General features: G+C 36.2%; 1 protein-coding gene and 1 pseudogene across 2 annotated transcripts in view; one reads left to right on the forward strand and one right to left on the reverse strand.

Moving 5' to 3' along the window:
• The first annotated feature begins 8,889 nt into the window (after positions 1–8,889).
• On the forward strand, positions 8,890–9,505 carry LOC311169931 (large ribosomal subunit protein uL22-like; annotated as a pseudogene). The gene has a single exon. The product of its transcript is annotated as a large ribosomal subunit protein uL22-like (transcript).
• Positions 9,506–14,638: 5,133 nt separating this feature from the next.
• PROS1 (protein S) overlaps positions 14,639–21,201 on the reverse strand; it is a gene marked incomplete at its 3' end in the record, with an annotated part of 52,591 nt that continues 46,028 nt past the window's right edge. Inside the window, exons 13-15 of the mRNA XM_084232639.1 lie at positions 19,772–19,920; positions 16,865–17,090; positions 14,639–14,799 (exon numbers count right to left, since the gene is read on the reverse strand). Coding sequence (XP_084088765.1) covers positions 14,639–14,799; positions 16,865–17,090; positions 19,772–19,920 — 536 coding nt within the window. The remainder of the gene's footprint in view (positions 14,800–16,864; positions 17,091–19,771; positions 19,921–21,201) is intronic.

The raw sequence follows: 21,201 nt of genomic DNA on the forward strand, positions 1-21,201 counted from the left end.
CATGTAGAATATGGGAAGTCTGATTTTTGTTTAATACAAAGAAGAGTTTTGTAATAGTGAGAGAAGCTGAACTTGAAAGACATGTAAGTGGGCTTCTTCTTTTTTTTTTTTAAGATTTCTCTCCCTGGTGGCACAAGGGGTTAAGCATAGCACTATGAAGCTCTCCGCAGCCTCTCCAGCATGAGTTTGATCCCCCGGCCAACCAGGGAGCAACCTACATGGACACGGAGACCTCTCCTGCCTCGCCCCGCTGCTCCCCCTCAGCAGTGTATTTCAGTCATTCTGCCTGTTCTGCTCCCCACTCTGTCTCTGGTGAATCCTCTCACCCCCTCACCTCTGGCATGTACCCCAGTTCTTGTATGCATAAGTGGGCTTCTTAAATCACCTTCAAAAGAAACTATTGCAGTGAATATAGAAGATTGACAGCCAGAGTTACCTCTCTGGTCCTACCTGGGCTGCTTCCCAGGCAATGATGAAGAGCAGTGAAGGTAATTGTGCCAATCTCTCTTTTGTGATGCAGCGCTCTTCTGATGGGCAACCTTTTCAAGACTTCCTCAACAACCTAACTGAAACTTTCTCAAAACTGCACTGATAAATAAGACTCTTCTTACAATCCTATTACTTCTTTTATATGTGCCATATTTACATAATTAATTGAAGATTCTCCATATCTATTCCTGCTCTCACTCCCTTTTTTCCTACACTGGTGTTTCTCCCAATTAATCTGTTGCCTGTTGTATTGGGTTACTAGGATGGCCAGAACAAAATGCCAAAGATGAGTGGCTTAAACAGCAGAAATTTGTTTTATCTCAGTTCTAAAGCCTGGAAGTTCAAGGCCAAAATGTCAATCAAGGTCTCTCTCTTTTTCTTGTAGATAACTGCCTTCTCTCTCTGTCCTCATAATTGTCCTCATAATTTTCTGTGTGTCTATGTGCAGGTTCCCACATGCATCTCAGGTGTCTCTATCTTATAAAGATACCACTTGTATTGGATCAGTACCCCACCCTTAAGACCTCATTTAAGCTAATTACCTTCTTAAAGAACCTATCTCCAAATGCAGTCACATTTGGGTTTAGGGCTTTAATGTACTGATTTTGTGAGGATGCAATGCAGTCCACAACAACGCTCTAAAACCCTGTTGGAGGAATATCTTCCGTAGAATGGACTTAAAACAAAGTTAATCCCCTCTCCCCAAATTGCTGCTGGCTATGAGATCAGAGTGAAATACGTAATGGGTGTACTAACATTAGCAGACCATGAGCTTGAGCTGCAACAGCAGAATCCCTCAGGCTGGGTCACTTCAACAGACATTTCTCTCTCACGGTCTGGAAGTTTGGAGGCCCAAACTCAAGGTTCCCCTGATTGAGTTCCTGGTGAGGGCAAGAATAAATAAATAAATAAATAAATAAATAAATAAATAAATAAATAAAACCCTGTTGGCATCTATTTCTGAAGATGCACCAAATGAAGGGAACATGGGCTGACTTAGGCAAATAGTGAACTCTGTGTGACAAAGATTCTGAAAGATCACTTCTCAGTGACATCATCTGAACCTAGGGATTAGATTTCTATCTAAATCCAAGACCCATATAATTTTTTTGATTGAACATTAACAATAAAATGTAACCTGGAATTTGTCAGACTGATCCAAGCTAAAAGCTGATTCAAACTGACATGATATAAAAATCATACAAGACAATTTGTCTTCTGGGTTGCATCTCTAAGGTTCTTTTCCTTTCTATGAACATATTTATACATAGACTTAAGGATATTGGTCTACTTTATTCACTCATGTATCCCAAGTGTCCAGAACAATGTTTAGATCATTGTTAGTCTAATTCTGGCTCTAATTTTGTGTGGGTGTCTTTCCTACACCAACAAACAACTGTGCTACGCAGATGGTGTCCTACAATTCAACTCAATTCTAACACCACCTATCTGGAGATAGCATCAGATCCCACAGGTTAAGGGGTCAGTTCTTCAATACTATCCACCCTTTTTAGTCACCAATTACCAATCTAGGTTTTCATCTGCGATTCTGATCAACTGGCTATGATTAGAAGTTCCAATGACCTCCTCCTTGTGTTTTATTAATTTAAGAAAATAGACTGTAGAACTTAGAGAGCAAGGTGTCAATAGGGTAAATTAATCAGAATGCATGATTTTATGCATAAAATGTTTATGAAAAGTCTACTTGTGATATTGGTTTTAGATCCATTAATTATGCCTGCAACACTTTTCATCTTCTATTTATCTCATTATTTTCATCCAGGGTCCCCCCTCCTCCCTGTTTTTCTAAAAGAGCTAATTGCCATTCTGAGACTCACTTCTTAAGCAACCTATTTAGTAGTTCTAGCAAAATAGGTTTCTTATTTGCCAAGTTGTTTTCCGTTAAGGACTATCTTCTGTTTACTGCAAAGGTCAGTGGCTCTACTGACACCAGCTTTATTTCACCACTTTTTGTTTTATTCACAAAAACAAATAGAAAGGGTAAATTACATTGAAAAGCCATCAGGACAGCAGATTCACATGCACATGTTTGACTTTCGACATTCAGCTTCTAGAATAATGGAGTCTATCCAGCAAGCTATAAAGCGAGTACTTGAAACAAAAGCAGAATGATTAATAACTGCAATAACTAAACTATATTTGCAGAGTTTTGTTACATAATTGCAGCCATAATGAGCACTACAGAATCTGATTATCTTATGTTGCAATCAGGAGGGGCTTTTTATTTCACTCTCATATAAAATGTTATATGAGAGTGTGATGTCACATATTAATGCACAGAGGGAGATACCTAGTGAGAGTGGATTATAGTATTACCAAAACCCAATACCATTTATGAAGTGGCTTACCCTGTTTGCATATTTCTGGGGCATTTTTTGTACAATTCCATATATGTACTTGGGGTTTTTTAGCTTCAGATTTGGATCATATATTTTCTTTACTTAGGGTTCAAACATTTTTCCAACTATTAATGAAAAATGTGCAGTTTGCTTCAAAAGATTTTATCTATTTGGAAATTTGCTTTAAAAAAAAATACAATCTGGGGCCTCCCTGGTGGCACAAGGGTTTAAGATGCAACCTATGAGGCTTCCACAGCCTCTGCAGTACAAGTTCTATCCCCGGACAGAGAGCTACCCACATGGTGCAGCAGACCTCTCCTGACTCGCCCACTGCTCCCCTCAGCAGTGTATTTCGGTCAATCTGCCTGTTCTGTTCCCCACTCTGTCTGGTAAATCCTCTTACCCCTTGCATCTCTGGCCTGTACCCCAGTTCTTTTATGCATAAATAAATAAATCTTTAAAAAAATACAATTTCAATGTAGAAATGCAAAATTCTGCTGAAGCTGATCCTTTTGTAAAGCTTGCTACTTTCTGTGCATTTAAGCTGCAGCCAGTGTATTAACTTTTTTTGTTTTGCAAGTATATATGAATGTCCCAGGAAGAATTTTTTTTCTTTACCTTCATTTCATTAAGTACTTTTTCACTTTATACCTAACCTATGTCTAAAGACTGGATCTTTTTAATCCGGTCACATATACTGTGTTAATGTGAAAGATTAATGATTTGCTAATTTTTGGATTGTACTTATTGGTTTGTTTTCTCAAGTTAAAATCTGTAGTCATCAAATACTGTAAGTTGAAAAAGTTCATTTATTCTGTGTAGGTTAATCACAAAGTATATTTGACAACTCACCTTGTTGAATGTCATTATATTCCCAGCATAGCTCCATGAAGCCTAATCTAAATAGTTGATATGCCATTCGATTAGACTTTCCCATGATTACTGAAAAATGATAATATGGCTATTGAGAGCCCATTTCATTATTAGCAATAGTTATAATGAAACAGTTGTCATTTTTGGAGCATTAAATATTTGATCAAATTTGATGCATGTTATCTTTATTTTTTGTTTGAAGATTTATTTATTTATGCATGCAAGTACTGGGGTACAGGCCAGAGATGTGGAGGGTGAGAGGATTCACCAGAGACAGATTGTAGAACAGAACAGGCAGACTGACCAAAGTACACTGCTACGGGGAGCAGTGGGCAAGACAGGAGAGTCTGCTGTGCCATGTGGGTAGCTCCCTGGCCAGGGTAGAACTCATGGTGCAGTGGCTGCGCATAGCTTCATAGGTTGCATCTTAACCTCTTGTGCCACCAGGGAGGCCCCCAGGTTATCTTTCTTGATCAAAATAACTCCAGGAGTGAACATTGTGACCATTTGTGAAAGAAAACCCAAGTTCGGTGCTTTCATACCTTTTCTATGCTCACTGGTAACGAAAGGATGGAGACAACATTCAAACCCCTCCAAATATAAGGCCCTTCTCCCTACACTAGGCTGTCTCGCAGGATGTAGATTATAGGAAAACTCAAGGTTATCTATGGGCTTTCCCCTGTGCTCCATCACTCAGTTTTCCACTTGTGTACAACTTCCTGTTCACAGATCATCAAAAGGAAGACAAAGCCTTTGAAATATTTGAGGGCATGTTTTCATTTTTTTTTTTTACAGTAGACTATTGTATTTTATTTTATTTTGTTATATTATTTTTTTAAAGATTTATTTATTTATACAAGAACTGGGATACAGGCCAGATGCACAGGAGGGCGAGAGGATTCACCTGAGTCAAAGCGGGGAGCAAAACAGGCAAATTGACTGAAATACACTGCTGAGGGGAGAAGCGAGCGAGACAGGAGAGGTCTGCTTCGCCATGTGGGATTCTCCCCAGCTAGCTGGGATATCGAACCTGCACTGCAGAGGCTGCGGACAGCTTCACAGTGCGGTACTCAACTGCCTGCGCCACCAGGAAGGCCCTATATTACATTTTTTAAAATTTTTTTACAGCATTGTCCATTTTTAAACAATATTTGCTTCCCCCCCATCCCTCAGGTGTAGTCCCCATAGAGTTTCCTTCACCACTGCACCCGTGCACCATCACCTCAGTCCCCTGTGCTCCTCTCTCCCTCCCTCTGATCCCTCTTTCTCCTCCTCCCCTGCAGTGTGTCTCTGATTTATAATTGTCTGTTTTTGCAATTGTTTTGTTTTGTACTGTTATTATTTTTTTACATTGATGTCTTATTTGGTTCCCCTATATTTATAATCAGGGAAATGCAAATTAAAACCACATTGAGATACCACCTTACACCAGTAAGAATGACACATATCAATGGCACAAAAAAAGAAGCAACCACAAATGTTGGCAAGGATGTAGTGAAAAAGGAACTCTCCTACACTGAGGGCATGTTTTGAACAAAGTATTTATTGTGTTGGTATTACCCAGAAATCTCCCATGAAAAGTATTGCCGATGCTGGAATATTACTCAGCAATCAAAAAAGATAAACCCATGCAATTTGCAGCAACATGGATGGAGCTGGAAGGGATCATGCTCAGCGAAATAAGCCAGAAAGAAAAAGAAAAGTACCAGATGTCTCACTCACAGCAGGAATTTAGAAAACCTAAATAAGGGACCAGGAAAAAGACTAATTGCAATAAAGTAAAAATCAAAATCAACAAGCAACTATAGACCAGAGACACACTACAGTGGAGGGCGGGGGGATGAGAAGAGGGATTGGGGTCAGAAAAAGGGGATGGGAATTGTATGGGGAATATAACCAAAATGAAAATGCATACATTATGCAAAAATGAAAAATGATGTAAGAATTATATAAAATAAATTAATTCATAAAAAAAGAAAAGTACTGAAGATGCTGAGGAATAGAAACTGGGAGCAAACTTGTAATGTCAATGGAAAAGCAAGGAGCAATTGATAGCATTTTCAGTAGCACTGAGTACTTTCAAAATAGCCTTATAAAAATTTAGGTTGCTTACCAACTTACTTCTCTCTGTCATCAGCAAAGTGAATAGCCACTAGTTTCAGAAATAGGCTATGAATAAATGTAATGCATTGAAATGATTTGTACTGAATTTTAAAAGCATTGGATATTATTTGTAATTTGGAATCAAAGGTGGCCTACAGTCCTTTCTCCTATTACATAAATCTATATAACCTTGTACTCAAGATTGCCTGTTAACCTTTTAGCAGTTCTGTGGAAGACATCCTTGTATAATGTGGGTAGGCATAAAAAGAATAGATATCAGAACACTGTTACATAAGTCAATAACATAAACATAAATCTAGTAGACTCCTATCCAAGCATTACATACTGATTATTTTACTTAATTCTTTCTCTTCCTAAAAGTTCTCTGAGTTATCACTGAAACTGAAGTGTTAATACTGTGTGTAAAAGTAAAGGGAGGAAATAGTGCTGGAGAACCCAAATGTGTTTAACAGTAGTTGATGAATAGATGAATAAGGTCTGAGAAGACAATGGGACTAGCCAGGAGAAGCAGGCAGAAGCACCAATGAGGACAGCTGCCTGTGTTGGTTCATGTAAGTGGCAATTCATTTTGCTACATTCATTTTGCTAAATTGGCTTGTGAAGCCAATATGCCAGAAAGTCTGGTTGTTCTGATTCCTCATTTGTGAAAAAAAACAATCTTTGTTTCAAGCATGGTGTTATACAGTCTTATGAATATCAAACTTTAGTAATCTAAGCACCTCTGAAGAGCAAAAACTTTTTGAGGCCTCAGTGTTTAATTAGAAATAAACAGAACACTAATTAAATTCTGCATGCCGATAGTATTATACAACTTTAATATCCACCAAACCCTGTAAAATCTTCAAAGTTGACATAAACAGCATTAATTAAACATGTCAGGTGACACTGTTCTGTTGAAACTGTACCAGTGATTGGCCTCTGAGCATGGCGCTCGCTGCTGAGGGTAGGACTTGGGAGTGTGGCCAGATGCCCCTCATGCATTGTGTGATTTCTCAGTTCTTTCATGAAGTACCTCTGTTTGGATGACAGAAAAACACTCACTTTTTTGGTGCCCGATGATGCCATTTTTGTCTCCGGGTTCTCATGAGTACAGAATCCATGTATTAAGAAAACCTTTGGGGTACTGCTAAAATTTACCTTGAAAACAGAAATACCTTATGCATAGTATCTTATTTTGACCTCCAAGATGATGCAGAGCATGTCAACATTATATTTATACATACACATATACTTTATATATATTAATTTAAAATAGCTTCAAATGAAATATAAAATTTCCCATGTTTTAATTGGGAACTCATTTAAATGAGAATCAGGTGGGAATCACCAAGTCTGTGAGCTTTGGCTAAGAAACACCATTCACATTTTTGTTGACACTCCTGGATTTGAAAATGTAGAGTTTCCTCTGAAAAGTATGTCTCAGAACATTTGCCAGGAGAAAGAGAAGCATGAGGAAATAATAATTTGAATAAAAGGATAAAATGTCTTTGGTTCACAGCCCTCCCTAAAAATACTTCTTTCTAGGCCAGAGAAAAATTTTCCTTACATATGGAAAGTTTGGACACATAATTTATCATCAAACCAGAACATTTTTGAAAAGAGGAAGTATAAACTATTAGTAATTACACCAGCACTACCACGTGTCTACCCTCAGGGTGCATGGGGCAGGGTGAAGAGGAATCTCTTGCTTTTCAGATCAGATGGGTTTCATGCTTCGTAAGAAAGGCCTTTATGCACTTTCCTGCAGTCCCACCTCTGCAGTAACCAGATGCCCCTTCATCTCAGCACAATATAAACTTCCTTTAACTATTAAAGGACTTCCTTTCCACTTCTGTTCCTGAAATCTAAGGCACGAGCGTCTCCTTTTAATCAACAGCTTAAAATGCTACATTCCAAGCTCTATGTCTTCAGTCTGATATTATTATTTATGGAGATTTGACAAGATCCCAGCTGAGACAACTTATAATAACCATGAATAGTCTAAGCCAAGACCGTGGCCTTTAAACTTTTCTTTAAAGATGCAAATCACACTTATATGACATACACATATAAACCCATGGAAATGAAATAAAAACATTTTATTGCACAATATAGGTAGTTAAATTTGAGACACACCAAATACACACAAATACACACACATACATACACTCTATATGTCTGCATAATTTTTTTAAAGTAACTTGTGATGTGCAGTTAGCCACTGCTAACTAATCATTCCATTCTGTGCCAAGTAAGATACATAATTGTGATGTTAATTCATTTCCACATGCCTTCACAGAACTTCAGTTTACTATTTTGTTCTTGATCAGAGTCAATTTCAGAACATTAAAAATCTTATGTTAAGACATTGTGTCTTTCATGTAAGTAGTGTAATTATGAATTTCTCTTAAATTTTAGAAAGTGTTTTCAGTTTAAGACATCTGTGTAAATCATGTTACTTCCTGTTTTCCTTAGGTGCTGAGAAAACGCAACAAATATCTCCATTTTCCTACCTTCACAGCTCCCATTATCTCAATGCTTTAATTCCTCTTTGTCCTCTTTTTTAAAGAAAATAATCATGTTGTAGAAGATATACTGGTAAAGTGTATACTTGCCCTAGTCAAACTTCCTGCGTTTTTATTCCATGACTCTCTAGTTGTGTGACATTAGGCAAGCCACTGAACCTCTTGGTATCTCAGTTTCCTAAAGAGCAAAATTACAATAACAACAAAAATAATAGTATTTATATTATAGTAGATGAGGGGGAAAGGAAGAGAGACCCTAAAATGGACTGTGGAAATCCAGTCTAGGTAATTTTAACAATTATGGTAACACTTTTTGCCTTTCTTATTTATAAAATGAGGAAATTTTACTATATAGCAAGCACGTTTGTTATTATTATCATGTACCTAAAATGTTTAATAGAGAATAATTGAGTGACTAGTGGATTCCAATAAAGGTGTTTTAATATTGTTATCATCATCATTAATATTCATTTATTCAGAAACAAATCAAAAAAAGTTCTGAAAGCTCTTCCTGTATGCGGCCTTAGTGATCTCTGAAAATGGTTGGCTACTCACTTGACCCAGAAAACCCTACAAAGTCATGCAAATCAAGAGGTTCAAATCTCCGTGTTCATTTTAAGAACACTCGTGAAACTGCCCAGACCATCAAGGGTATGCATATCTGAAAAGCCACCAAGTATCTGAAGGATGTCACTCTACAGAAGCAGTGCGTGCCATTCCGTCGTTACAACGGTGGCGTTGGCAGGTGTGCCCAGACCAAACAGTGGGGTTGGACGCAAGGTCGGTGGCCCAAAAAGAGTGCTGAATTTTTACTGCACATGCTTAAAAATGCAGAGAGTAATGGCGAGCTTAAGGGTTTAGATGTAGATTCTCTGGTCATTGAGCACATCCAAGTGAACAAAGCCCCTAAGATGCGTTGCAGAACTTACAGAGCTCATGGTCGTATTAACCCTTACATGAGCTCCCCCTGCCACACTGAGATGATCCTTAATGAAAAAGAGCAGATTGTTCCTAAACCAGAAGAGGAGGTGGCACAGAAGAAAAAGATATCGCAGAAGAAACTGAAGAAACGAAAACTTATGGGAAGGGAATAAGTTCAACGTAAAATAAAAGGAAACAAAAGTAAAAAAAAAAAAAAAGTTCTTAAATATTTGTTTTTTGATAATGCATTCAGTCACCCGAACTTAAGTCTTCTGGTAGCAAAACCTTACCTGAATTGACAGAAAAGTTATTTGTTTATTTATTTATTTATTGTGTAAATAACCATTTTTTTTCTCCTGAGTATATTTGTGGTGAAAAAATATACTTAGTTCAATGTGTCATAGCTTTGCCTGTTTATATGAGTTAACTCAATATATTTTTAAATAAGTTAGTAGCTCTTATACTGTTCTCTAGTTCAATCAAATTAACAAATTTAAATATAACGGAGATATTCCTGGTAGTGTTAAGAAATATGCATTATATGTAACATATTACTCTACTAACATTTGAAAATAACTAATTTCAAATTACATCCAGCTCAAGGGTTTTAGTTAAAGGATAATGAAACTGAAGTACTGATGGTAGAGAAAGAAAAATAAAGGAAACTACTTAAGGAACAATAAATGACTATATTTTCAGTGTGAACTAAGGTTTCTATTAATTTATTTTTCATTGAGTAACACTGGTTTACAACATTGTGATTTAGAGGTACAGAATCTCCTCCATCATGTGCTACTACTCCCCCACACCAACTGCCAAAACACCCATAGTCCTCCACCATAGTCTATTGTGCTCGGTCCCCACTTTGTTGTGACTCCTCTTTCTTCTCTCTGATTGCCACAGGGTCAGATTCTATAGTCTTATTTCTAGGGCTTCTTAACTGGTTTAGCTTTATCTCATTGTTTTATTTCCCTCTATTCCATATATAAATGACACCATCCATTATTTGTCATTATCCTCCTATTTGCCTTAACATAATCCCCCTCTGGTTTCATCCATGTTCCAAATGAAAGAGTTTATCATTTTTTATAGTTGAGTAGTGTTTTGATGTGTACATATACCACATCTTCCTTTTTCAGTCATCTGTTCTTAGACACTTAGGTTGCTTCCATAATTTGATCATTGTAAATAGTGCTACAATATATATATATATATATATATAGATATCCCTTCAAATTTGTGTTTTTGTATTCACATGGTAGATTAATTTTTAATATTTGAAGAAACTTCATTCTGCTTTTGATTTGCTTTTCCCTGGTGATGAGCGATGATGACATTTTTTGGTGTGTCTGTTGACCACCTGTATGTCTTCTCTGGAGATCTGCCTATTTAGTTCTCCTGCCCATTTTTGATCGGGTTATTTTCTTTTTGTTGCATTGTATGAGTCCTTTGTAGATCTTGGATATTAGCCCTTTATGAGATGTATGGTGTACAAATGTTTTCTCCCATTCAGGAGGGTGTCTTTTTGTTTTAGTGATAGTTTCTTTTGCTGTGCAGTTTTCTAGTTTGATGTAATCCCAATTGTTTATATTGTCTTCTGTTTTTCTTGCTGTTGGAGATAAATTCACAAAGACATCATTGAAAACCTGTAACATGGAGTGTTTTTCCTATGTTTTCTTCTGTGCATTTTATAACTTTAGGACTTACATCCAAGTCTTTTATTTATTTTGAGTAAGCTTTTGCATATGGTATGAGATAGTAGTCTAGATTAATTCTTTTGCATGCGGCTGTCCAATTTTACCATCACCATTTATTGTAGAGATTTTCTTTCTCTATTGTATATTTTTGGCTCTTTTGTCATAGATTGCCCATATGGGTGTGGGTTGATTTCTGGGCTCTCAATTCTATTCAGTAGTTTTTCTATGGTGACCCAGGTACAGAATAAGATTTCAGACTCCATCATTAGAACTTTAGCAGGGAAGAGGATTTCTCACCAATAAACTGTAATTTCAATTAAACTATGTCTTATAGAATTAAGATTATGTTTGGAGTGGACTTGTGATGATACATGAGATAGTAGAAATGAGTCTTCAAGTTCACTAGCTGCTCTTGGTATCCACAAGGTAATTGCTATAGTATGGCAAGTCCAAAGTATTGCAGAAGTAGCTAATGGTGGCCTAGGAAAAGCCTCTCAGCTTTAATGGACTACTTCTTTCTCTAAATCTCTTCACACTCAATTCCCCTTTATCTGACCCTCTGAAGTTCACAACTTGTCTCAATCTTTTCTCACTGTCAACCTGATTTGGTAATCTGACCTTGCATTCTTTATATTGATATGGACCCAAAAATCTCGTAAGATGCTGACTTATAACTGCCTCTCCCTTCACAACCTGCAAGTATGAATATAAGATAGCCACAAGCTAAGACTGGACCAAAGTATATTGTTATATCAACCTCTGATCAAGACCTCTTTCCTAAAAAAGAGGACCTTTTTCTTAGGAAAAGTTCTAATATACGAATATAAATTCTCTGTGAAAACTTGAAGCAACCCATGTACAAGATTACTGTTATATCATTTTTCCTTTGTAAGGAACAAACGATTCAATATAAGAGCAATGATTACACTGCTTTGATTTCTTCAATAAACTGAAAGGACCTGCTTTGCAACTCCATAGAACAGGAGTTTGAAGCCTACCACAAGTTGCCTTGAGTATTGTTCTTATTCAGTTGAGCTTAGATCTTAATACATACTATGACCTTTGGCTCCACATGCACAGAGTAGTTGCTTGACAGATAATTAATTTTTTCTGAAAGAATTAAATAGAAATTTATTACACTTGTCCCTAGACCCTCTAGTAGCTGTCTTCTCCAGAACCCATATTACTTATAGCAATATCAAGAAAACTAAAGTAAAATTATTTCAATATCCCAGTCTTGTCCAAACTGACCACAGAAATTAGACTTAAGGAAATTCCCAATGAAATAAGGCAATTGTGAAACAAATGTAAAAAACCAAATAAAACACCTCTCTCTAGCAATAATTCCAGTTCCAGAATGAAAAAACAAAACAAAACAAAACAAAACTGAAGTTGTATCTAAGCTTCACATATGGGAATAGAGACTGGAGAATAATTTCAGAGAGCAAATCTGAGGTGACTGACTCTTTTTCTCACAAATTATTATTTTTACTGAACCATAATCCAGTTTTACAAATGAAAACTTCTAAGGGACTTTTGTAATAATTATATCAGTCGGATATTTTTTTTTTCTCACACAAAGTTCCAATAGCACCAAATATCCTATTGGGCTTTCATATAACAACTCTTTAAAAATAAGAATCTATATTTGCTGGCAAAGATCAAAATAAAAGCCCAAATGAAAGATTCTTAGCTGCTGGTCTAGATACATTCCTCCACCCCCACCTCCCACCCCACCAAGTACATGTAAAACAGATGAAATTTATAAATGAATCTCTGGAACCTCTATGAAGTTCACACATTTGGGAACATTTCTGTTGCTGATGCGAACTGGGCATAGTTTATTGAGAATCAGAAAACTCTTCCCCAAAGGAAACCTATTTTCCTTTCCTTCCTTTTTTTCATTTTGATATACTTTCATTATTTCTTTTATTTCATATTCACTCCAACATAATTAACAATAGTTACCTGCTGATAGTAATTACCCACAGTACATGGTGGTAACTAGGAGAGAAATTTCACCCAGTAAGATGCCAAAATTCTGGCGTGTGTCAAAAACCCAATCCTTCTTACTTCTGCTTTTCTTCTCTTTCTGAACTCAAGTCTACAGCCCAACCATAACATTTCATCAAATATTTAATTAAGCTTTATCTGTCTTTCAACTAAAGAACTACTGTATTGCCTGAAGACTTTCCATGTAAAATATGTAATTTTATATTCTGTTTAAAGAGATGATAGAGGGCCTCCCCGGTGGCGCAGCGGTTGAGTGCTGGGTTGCGAAGCTGCCCGCAGCCTCTGCAGTGCCGGTTCAATCCCCGGCTGCTCCCCGGCCACTGGAGGAGGGCCCCACATGGTGCGCAAACCTCTCCTGCCGCCCGCTGCTCCTATCAGCAGTGTACTTCAGTCTGCCTGCTCTGCTCCCTGCTCTGGTTCTGGTGAATTCTCTCACCCTCCCGCGCTTCTGACTGTACCCAGTGCTTGTATAAAGAAATAAAAATAAATCTTAAAAAAAAAAAATAAAGAGATGATAGAATATAAATATTATATAAACTTTGAAAACAAACACCAATTCATTGTTCTTTACAAGATGTAAAATACCTAAATTGGAGGGCGGGAAATGTTTATTATCTAAAACTGTGAATGAAACATGATGCATTTCTAATGTGAATTATAGGTTTGGGAGTGATAAAACTCCCACTCAAAATGCACTGCCAACAAGTATGTGGCAATATTACTTCCTTCTTTCTTATAAAGACAGTGTTAAATGTGTCCTTTTGTAGATATCCTTGGATTACACACTGCTCTAGTTTCAAAGATCATTTTGTCTTTCAATAATTACATTCTGGCAACTCTGACAGTTAAAGTTGAGGTCAAAAAACTATGGACTTCCACATTACTAATTTTTCTTTAGATCATTAAATGCTGCCTTTTCTAATCTAGAGATTGTGTGACCAACACAGCCAAATTTAAACTATTTAGGTTTCCACACCCACTCTGATGTAATCCACTACCTCATCCTCATTGAACCCACATGCTAACCAGCAAGATTCAAGATTCAGCAAGACTCATGAAAATTTGTTCCACTTGTTTTCTAATTCATTAAAACTACCGGTTAGATGTGAAGTCAGGTAGAAGAAAAATGAGGTTAAAGCTGATCTCCTGAGAAACTGTTTTAGAACAAAGTTTTAAGGCCTTCCGCTCAATTCATAATAATAAGCCACTGTGTCGTCTGCTTTCTTTCGGGAAAAAAAAAATCAATTAAAGTCATATCTACTATGATAAATAGTATTTAGTCATAGCATTTTTGTTTGGGTTTACTTCCTTACCTTCCCAGAAAAATAGATATTCAAACACTAGTTTATGATAATAAAAATTACACTTTACTTTTACAAAATGAAAAAATGTCATTTGTAGCAGAAGAATTCAAATTAAAATGCTTTGTCGGTTTCATTATTTAATTTCTAGACAGAAACAGATAAGATTTTTTTAATGTGTTTTATATCACAAGAGAATTTTGTTTTCTTAAAGAACCTTTTTAAAATTCCAGGAAGGTCAAAGCATCACAAAATAATCAAGGTGTACACATGGTAGGTAAAACCCTCCATCTATTATTGAAACATAAGCATAATTACACACAGGAAAAAAGATATTATCAGCTGAAAAGGATGCCTTAATGATTCTGTGTGTCTTTCCAAAGTGATGGACATGAGTGAGCTCTAATATCATTATGTTTAGCATCGGCTTCATCCAGATCCAACTGAATACCATTGATGTTTACTTCCATACAGCCATTATAGAAGGCATTCACTGGGACAGCACTGAATGGAACATCTGAAAAGCAGAACATTAAAATATTAGCATTTTATTTTCTTACTGTTGAGGAATTATCCAGACTTCCCATTTTCAACCAAATTCTAATTTCCAGGAAAAATAAGCAATGTAATTCTATTCACTAAGTTTATACTAAGTGACTTATGTGTATAAGGCATGTGCTTGGCATTGAGTTCAGCATATTGTGAGTTCCTCTGATCATAAACACAATCAATTCCATCCAAGCCTAGAGTAAATAAACACATTATACACTTAAGAGTAGAAAAGCGCATGTTCTTACCTGTGGTGTTCTACTTTATTATTGTCTTTAAATTTGAGTAACAGTCTAAGCATCATTGAATTATTCTTTCAACTCTAAATTATAACTACTTAGAAATCTTTAAATGCCATAATGAATATTTATTTTATTTATTGCCAGAATAAAAGCAGATTTCCATATTTTCCAAAGAAATATTTCTTGGGTGAGCATATAAAGATAGGTAATGATAAGAGATTTACATTTATGCAAAGTTTGATGTCTAAAAATGTAACTTTTTAATAATGAATCAGTGAATAGTTTAGAGCCATTGAGGCTTCCTACACTTTCATTCCCTTTAACCAAACCTAATACTTAGGAGCACCCTTGGATTCCAAATAACCATGATTCCTCTTAAAAACATCCGTTTCTCTACTTGCTTCCTTTTCTGGCATCTGCTGTCCATGAAGTTTAATTCCCAATGGATATTCTTCAGTCTTTATTCTTCTTCCTCAATCCCTTATGCAAAAATATATACCTCAAAATTTTCACCTCTAACTTACCAATATAGTGAGAAAAGTCCACACTTTCCTATGGGCTCAAGGCATTTTTGTAAGAAACTCTTTCATGTCTGGATAATTTCATATTTTCCAATATTAAGTTAAAGATGAACCTCCTTTTCCCACAGTTTCCCCATCTTAGAAAATGTAATCTCCACCAACTATTCACACCAGATACTTAAGAATCATCCTTATACCTGTCTTTCAATAATTAAATCCTATTAATAATAACTACCTCATGGGACTATTTTGAAAATTAAATGAGTTGATAGATTCAAAGTCCTCTGAACAATGCCCAGACTGCTTATTATGCTCCCGCTGATGGTATTATCATTTCTCTCTACTGTTATTACTGATTCTTCACCTGGACTGCATCAGTAACCCCCAACTCACCTGTCCATCTCTGTCCATCATGGAAGTTTTTTTTTTAATTATAACATTGATTTATCACTTCCTTGTATAAAATTATTAATGATTTTCATGTCTCTCATAATAGAATTCAGGACCATAAACTAGGTCTACAAATCCTTCTGTCTCCCAGTTCACAGCCTTTTCTTGCACTCCCATTCTTCTTGTTCAATATGCTTATAAAACACTCATCTTCTTCTACATATTCTTCAAGTGTGTCAACCCTTACCATTTTGCCCACATATGGACCAATGTACTTGCATACAAACTCCAATCTCCACTCCTATTACCCATTATTGTTTAATGCTTCAAACATTAGATTTATATATTATGCTCGTTGTCAGAGAGTTCTTGCCGCAACCAGATCAAGTCCTCATTTTAGGCTCTAAAAGCAACCCACATTTCTCCTTTATACAAGTTAGCACAATGTTAATTATTTTGATATCTTATTCATCAGTTGTTTAATGTCTGTCTCTTTCACCAGATTGTAAAATCCTAACACCAGGGTTCATATGTATTTGTTTATTACTATGTCCCTTGTTCTTGAAATGTATGTTCTTAATAAATATTGGGTTCATGATGGATGAACTGAAGACTGAATCTTGAACTCACAAGGCAATTATGAGGATGAAGTAAAATAGCAAATCTTTCTGGTTAGGAGAATCAAATGCAGAAAAGTTGATTATTTTTATTTCACCATTAACAAAATAATAGATAAAAAGTACCAATAAAATGTTGATGCAAGCCCCCGGCAAAAATACTGAAATTTTGTCTTCTTTTCTGATGCATTTTACTAAAGTAATTTATATAAATTTGATTAAAAATGTACTTTTCAAAACCGAAGAAAAAAGTAAGTAGTTACCGGGAATGCCTCCTAGGTAAGTCGTCACTGTTTCTTTCATTGCTCTGTCCAGGATAGCAAGCTCTTTTTGAAGGTCTTCTGAATAGATAATATCTTTTTCAAATGGAGTCCACAACTCCAGATTGTTTCTGTTGACTCTGAATTCCAAATGGGTTTGTTGGCTGGAACACAGACTTAAGGCTTGTACTCGAGCTACTACCACATTTTTAACAGATACCAGAATATCCTGAAAAGGAGAACAGACTTAATATAAGCAAGTACTAATGGCAATGCCACTTAAGAGTGACTTTTCACTAAAGTCACTTAAGCTCACTTAAAACTCTTAAGTGAGTTTTTTAAATTCAACAACTAAATTTCAATGAAGAAAAAGAAATATACGAGAGTCTCCAAGTTTCGATGGAAAAAAAAAAGTATCAACTACAATTACAATCATAGTATTTAAATATGCATTAATTTTACAAACTCCATTTTTAGCTACAATGTAAGTGCATTCTGGCTTCTGAAAAATTCAATAAACCAACAGTTGTTTTATTAACAATGAGAACCTAAAGTAGTGTTTAGGCAGTATTATTCTGTTTCTAAGGCTTCCTAACTTCAAAACTTACATTGAAAAAGGAAGGAGTTGAATCACTCTTTGTTGGATAAAGTTTGGAAAATTTTAAAGTGCTTTAGCAAGCACATGCCAGCAAGAATGAAAGGGTTTTTGTGTGAGAAAAGCCATCCTGTAGACTTGGGGCAAAATGAGTGAAGAAGCCCTGAAAAAGAAAAAAACTTGGGATTGCCAGCAGTAAGCTACAGGATATTTTCCAGGGGCCTCCCTGGTGGTGCAAGGGGTTATTAAGCATCAGTGCTATGAAGCAGTCCACAGCAGCTACTGCAGCATGAGTTCAATCTCCGGCCAGGGGCGTGGCCCACATGGCACAGCAGACATCTCCTGTCTCACCCACTGCTCAGCAGTGTATTTCAGTCGGTCCATCTGTTCTGCTCCCACTCTGTCTCTGGTGAATCCTCTAGACCACACCCCTGACCCCAAACCTCTGGCCTGTACCCCAGTTCTTGTATGCAAAAATTAATAAACCTTTAAAAAAAAAGAATATTTTCAACAAGATTCTCAAAAAAATATATATATATATTTTTTTTGAAATATTCAAACTGGTATTACACTGAATTTGTCAACTTATTGAGAATGATCTGTGCATATAGCTTATATAGATACAGAGGAAATGTAAAGTAAGAGAGAAAATAAAACCAAAACTAAGGAGATGGGCATGGTGATGCTTCCCAGATGGTAGAAAGATAGTCTGAAGCATTTACTTGGAAATCCAAGACACCCCCAGAGCAGATATACAGATGTAAACCTACTTTACCTCAGTAAACACAATTTGGAAAAAAATATATCATTATTAACTCAGAAAAAGAAATATCAAAACCTTGAAAAAAAAAAAAAAAGGGCCTCCATGGTGGTGCCAGGGGTTAAGACACAACCTGTGAAGCTGTCTGTAGCCTCTGTAGCACGAATTCGATCCCCGGCAGGCCAGGGAGCAACCCACAAGCCGAGCAGACCTTTCCTGACTCGCCCACTGCGCCCCTCAGCAGTGTATTTCAGTATGTCTGCCTGTTCTGTTCCCCACTCTGTCTCTGGTGAATCCTCTCACGCCCCACACCTCTGGCCTGTACCCCAGTTCTTGTATGCATAAATAAATAAATCTTTAAAAAAAGATCTTTAAAAAAAGAAATCTAAGATATCTAGTTAAATGAAGTCTGTATTTTGCAAATACAAGCAATTTAAGAAAATTTGTTGCTACGGTATTTATGTCCATATCCTTGGACTCACTGAGTTTTATTGATAGTCAACTGAGAAAATATTTCGGAATGATCAATAGCATGTGGAATAATGTTATAAAACACTCTATACCCATCTTGAGAGGGGAATCCACATACAAAAAAACAGAAGAGACAAAATAATTATCACAGCAGTAGCATGTCTAAACCTTCTCCAATGCACGAATGTAGTATTACAGTAAAGGATACAAACAAAACAAAAACTAACTCCTGTGATAGGTTAGAGATGAAAACTCAGCAGGGTCTTTTGAGGTTGCTTATGGTTAACCAAAAGCAACACCCCCAATCATCCTTTCAGTGCAAACAGCACCCCTTTTTATTACTATAGGCATTATTCAATTATACATCTCTTTCAAAAACCAACAGAGAGCACCCAAGTCACCCTTGGCACAAAAGCAAGCTTCTTGCTGCAACTTGCTGGAATCCAACACCCATGACACATGGAGAGAACTATTAGCCTTTAAATGGAAAGTTAAATAATACAGATCTGATAAGTTCCATGTTTCCTTTAATCTAAGAGTTTTTCCTGTTCTTCCTCCTAATTTAAAATCAGAGTTGCCAGAAAGAAACCAAGTGGATTGGTTTTAGTTTTCTCTAGTCTTTCCTAATTTACTCATGGTAGAAAAGATTAAGAGTACCAGAAAGCACAAAACATTATAATTAGGCACTAATATCTGAGAGTAGGTAGTAATCAGATTCACTTCTATTTTGCTGGTGCAGATTAAGTCCCATGATACCGCAAGGATTCTGAGTAAGGGTGGATCTCTATGTACTCTGGGTAGGCTCCAAACTGCCTGTGAGTGAGTCTCACAGGTTCTTGTTTTGATGTCTGCAACAGACTTTTCAGTTTCACCCTCTTAGTTCTTGATTCAGTCTTTGGGAATAAGTCACAAAAAGTAATAATAATAAACATGAGTCCTTAATGAGGTGCTAGAGATTGTGCCAAACACTTCACATTAATTCATTCCATTTAATCTTTGAAAAAGCACTTTGAGGTAAATGTTGCTATTAAACCCATTATACAAATAAAAAATCTAAGATCATAAAGGTTTACAATATAGTCACCTGAAGTTTTTCAGAGGTCGAATCCACCAAGGACAAGGCGAAAGGCACTGTGTCACCAGAAACCAAGGCAAACAAAACACCAGTACCCGCAGATGGGCGAATATTCATGGTCACATTTACCTGCCAAGTTTCAGAGTCTGAAATGTTATCTGTTTTAAACAAAGAAACAGAAGTGTATCAATGGACATCAAAAGAGCACCAAAATGCACCAGAAGGAATTTTTATGGCCTTACTAATATAATTATTATTATTTTAAAGATTTATTTATTTATGCATACAAAAACTGGGATACAGGCCAGAAGTGTGGGGGGTAAGAGGATTCACCAGAGACAGAGAGGGGAACAGAACAGGCAGATTGACCGAAATACACTGCTGAGGGGAGCAGCGAGCAAGTCAGGAGAGGTCTGCTGCGCCATGTGGGCTGCTCCCTGGCCGGGCGGGGATCGAACTCATGTTGCAGTGGCTGCAGACACCTTCATAGGTTGTGTCTTAACCCCTTGTGCCATCAGGGAGGCCCCGTCCTTACTAATATTAAAACCATCTTTGCATATTACTAAAAATTTTAGTGCTCCACTCTCAATGATTTATATAACCTAGTCAAAACAAAATGAATTTTAAAGTTTAATGTGGGCAAGAAACACATAATAGACCCCATCCTACTGTTCTTAGAATAGAATTCAGAATTGTGGTATTTTAAGATTATTATGAATTTTCCATTTGCTCTTTAACAACTCTTCCCTCTGTCTTGTATTTTCACCAATACGCAAATCTCAGAGTAGTCATATTTTAAAGTACATATTAAGGAGAAAATTCAACAATTTTTTTTTAGTATTTCTAAGGAGAAATTTGGGTAGAGCTCCCATCAATCCACTACTCTTCATTCTAAAAGGGTTGGAATGAGAAAAATAAATATGAGAGTTTATGGATGGTTTGATAGTAAAGCAATACTCTCAAGTCAGCAGGTAACTTTAAAATTCAAATAGGAGCTCTTCTGTAACAGTCTTGTCATACCTGTTTCTCTTAATCACTAGCTTAATTGTTTATTATACCAGAGTGCAAGTGCTATATGTCTCTACCATTACTTTGTTTCCACATTAGTCACTGAAATATTTTATGAATGTATGTTTACAAAGTAGTTTGATTTTTAAAAATAATAGTTCACAATTGGAATGAGTCTCCTTCATTTAATAGGAAGTAGTACATTACAAAAGCCTCAATGTTATTGGGAGGCTTTGAAAGGATGAAGGTGAACAGAGAAAATTATTTTCCTTTGACAAGATATTTTCCAGTTAGCCTCATATATGCTATTATATTTATCATTATAATTCTTTAATTCACACCTGAGAAAAAATATATCTATAAATTATTTTGAAATAGGTAAATTTAATACAAGATATTAACAAAGTCAAATTAAAATGAACACACAAATA

Source organism: Talpa europaea (genome assembly GCF_964194135.1).
Source record: "Talpa europaea genome assembly, chromosome: 4".
Classification (NCBI taxonomy): domain Eukaryota; kingdom Metazoa; phylum Chordata; class Mammalia; order Eulipotyphla; family Talpidae; genus Talpa; species Talpa europaea.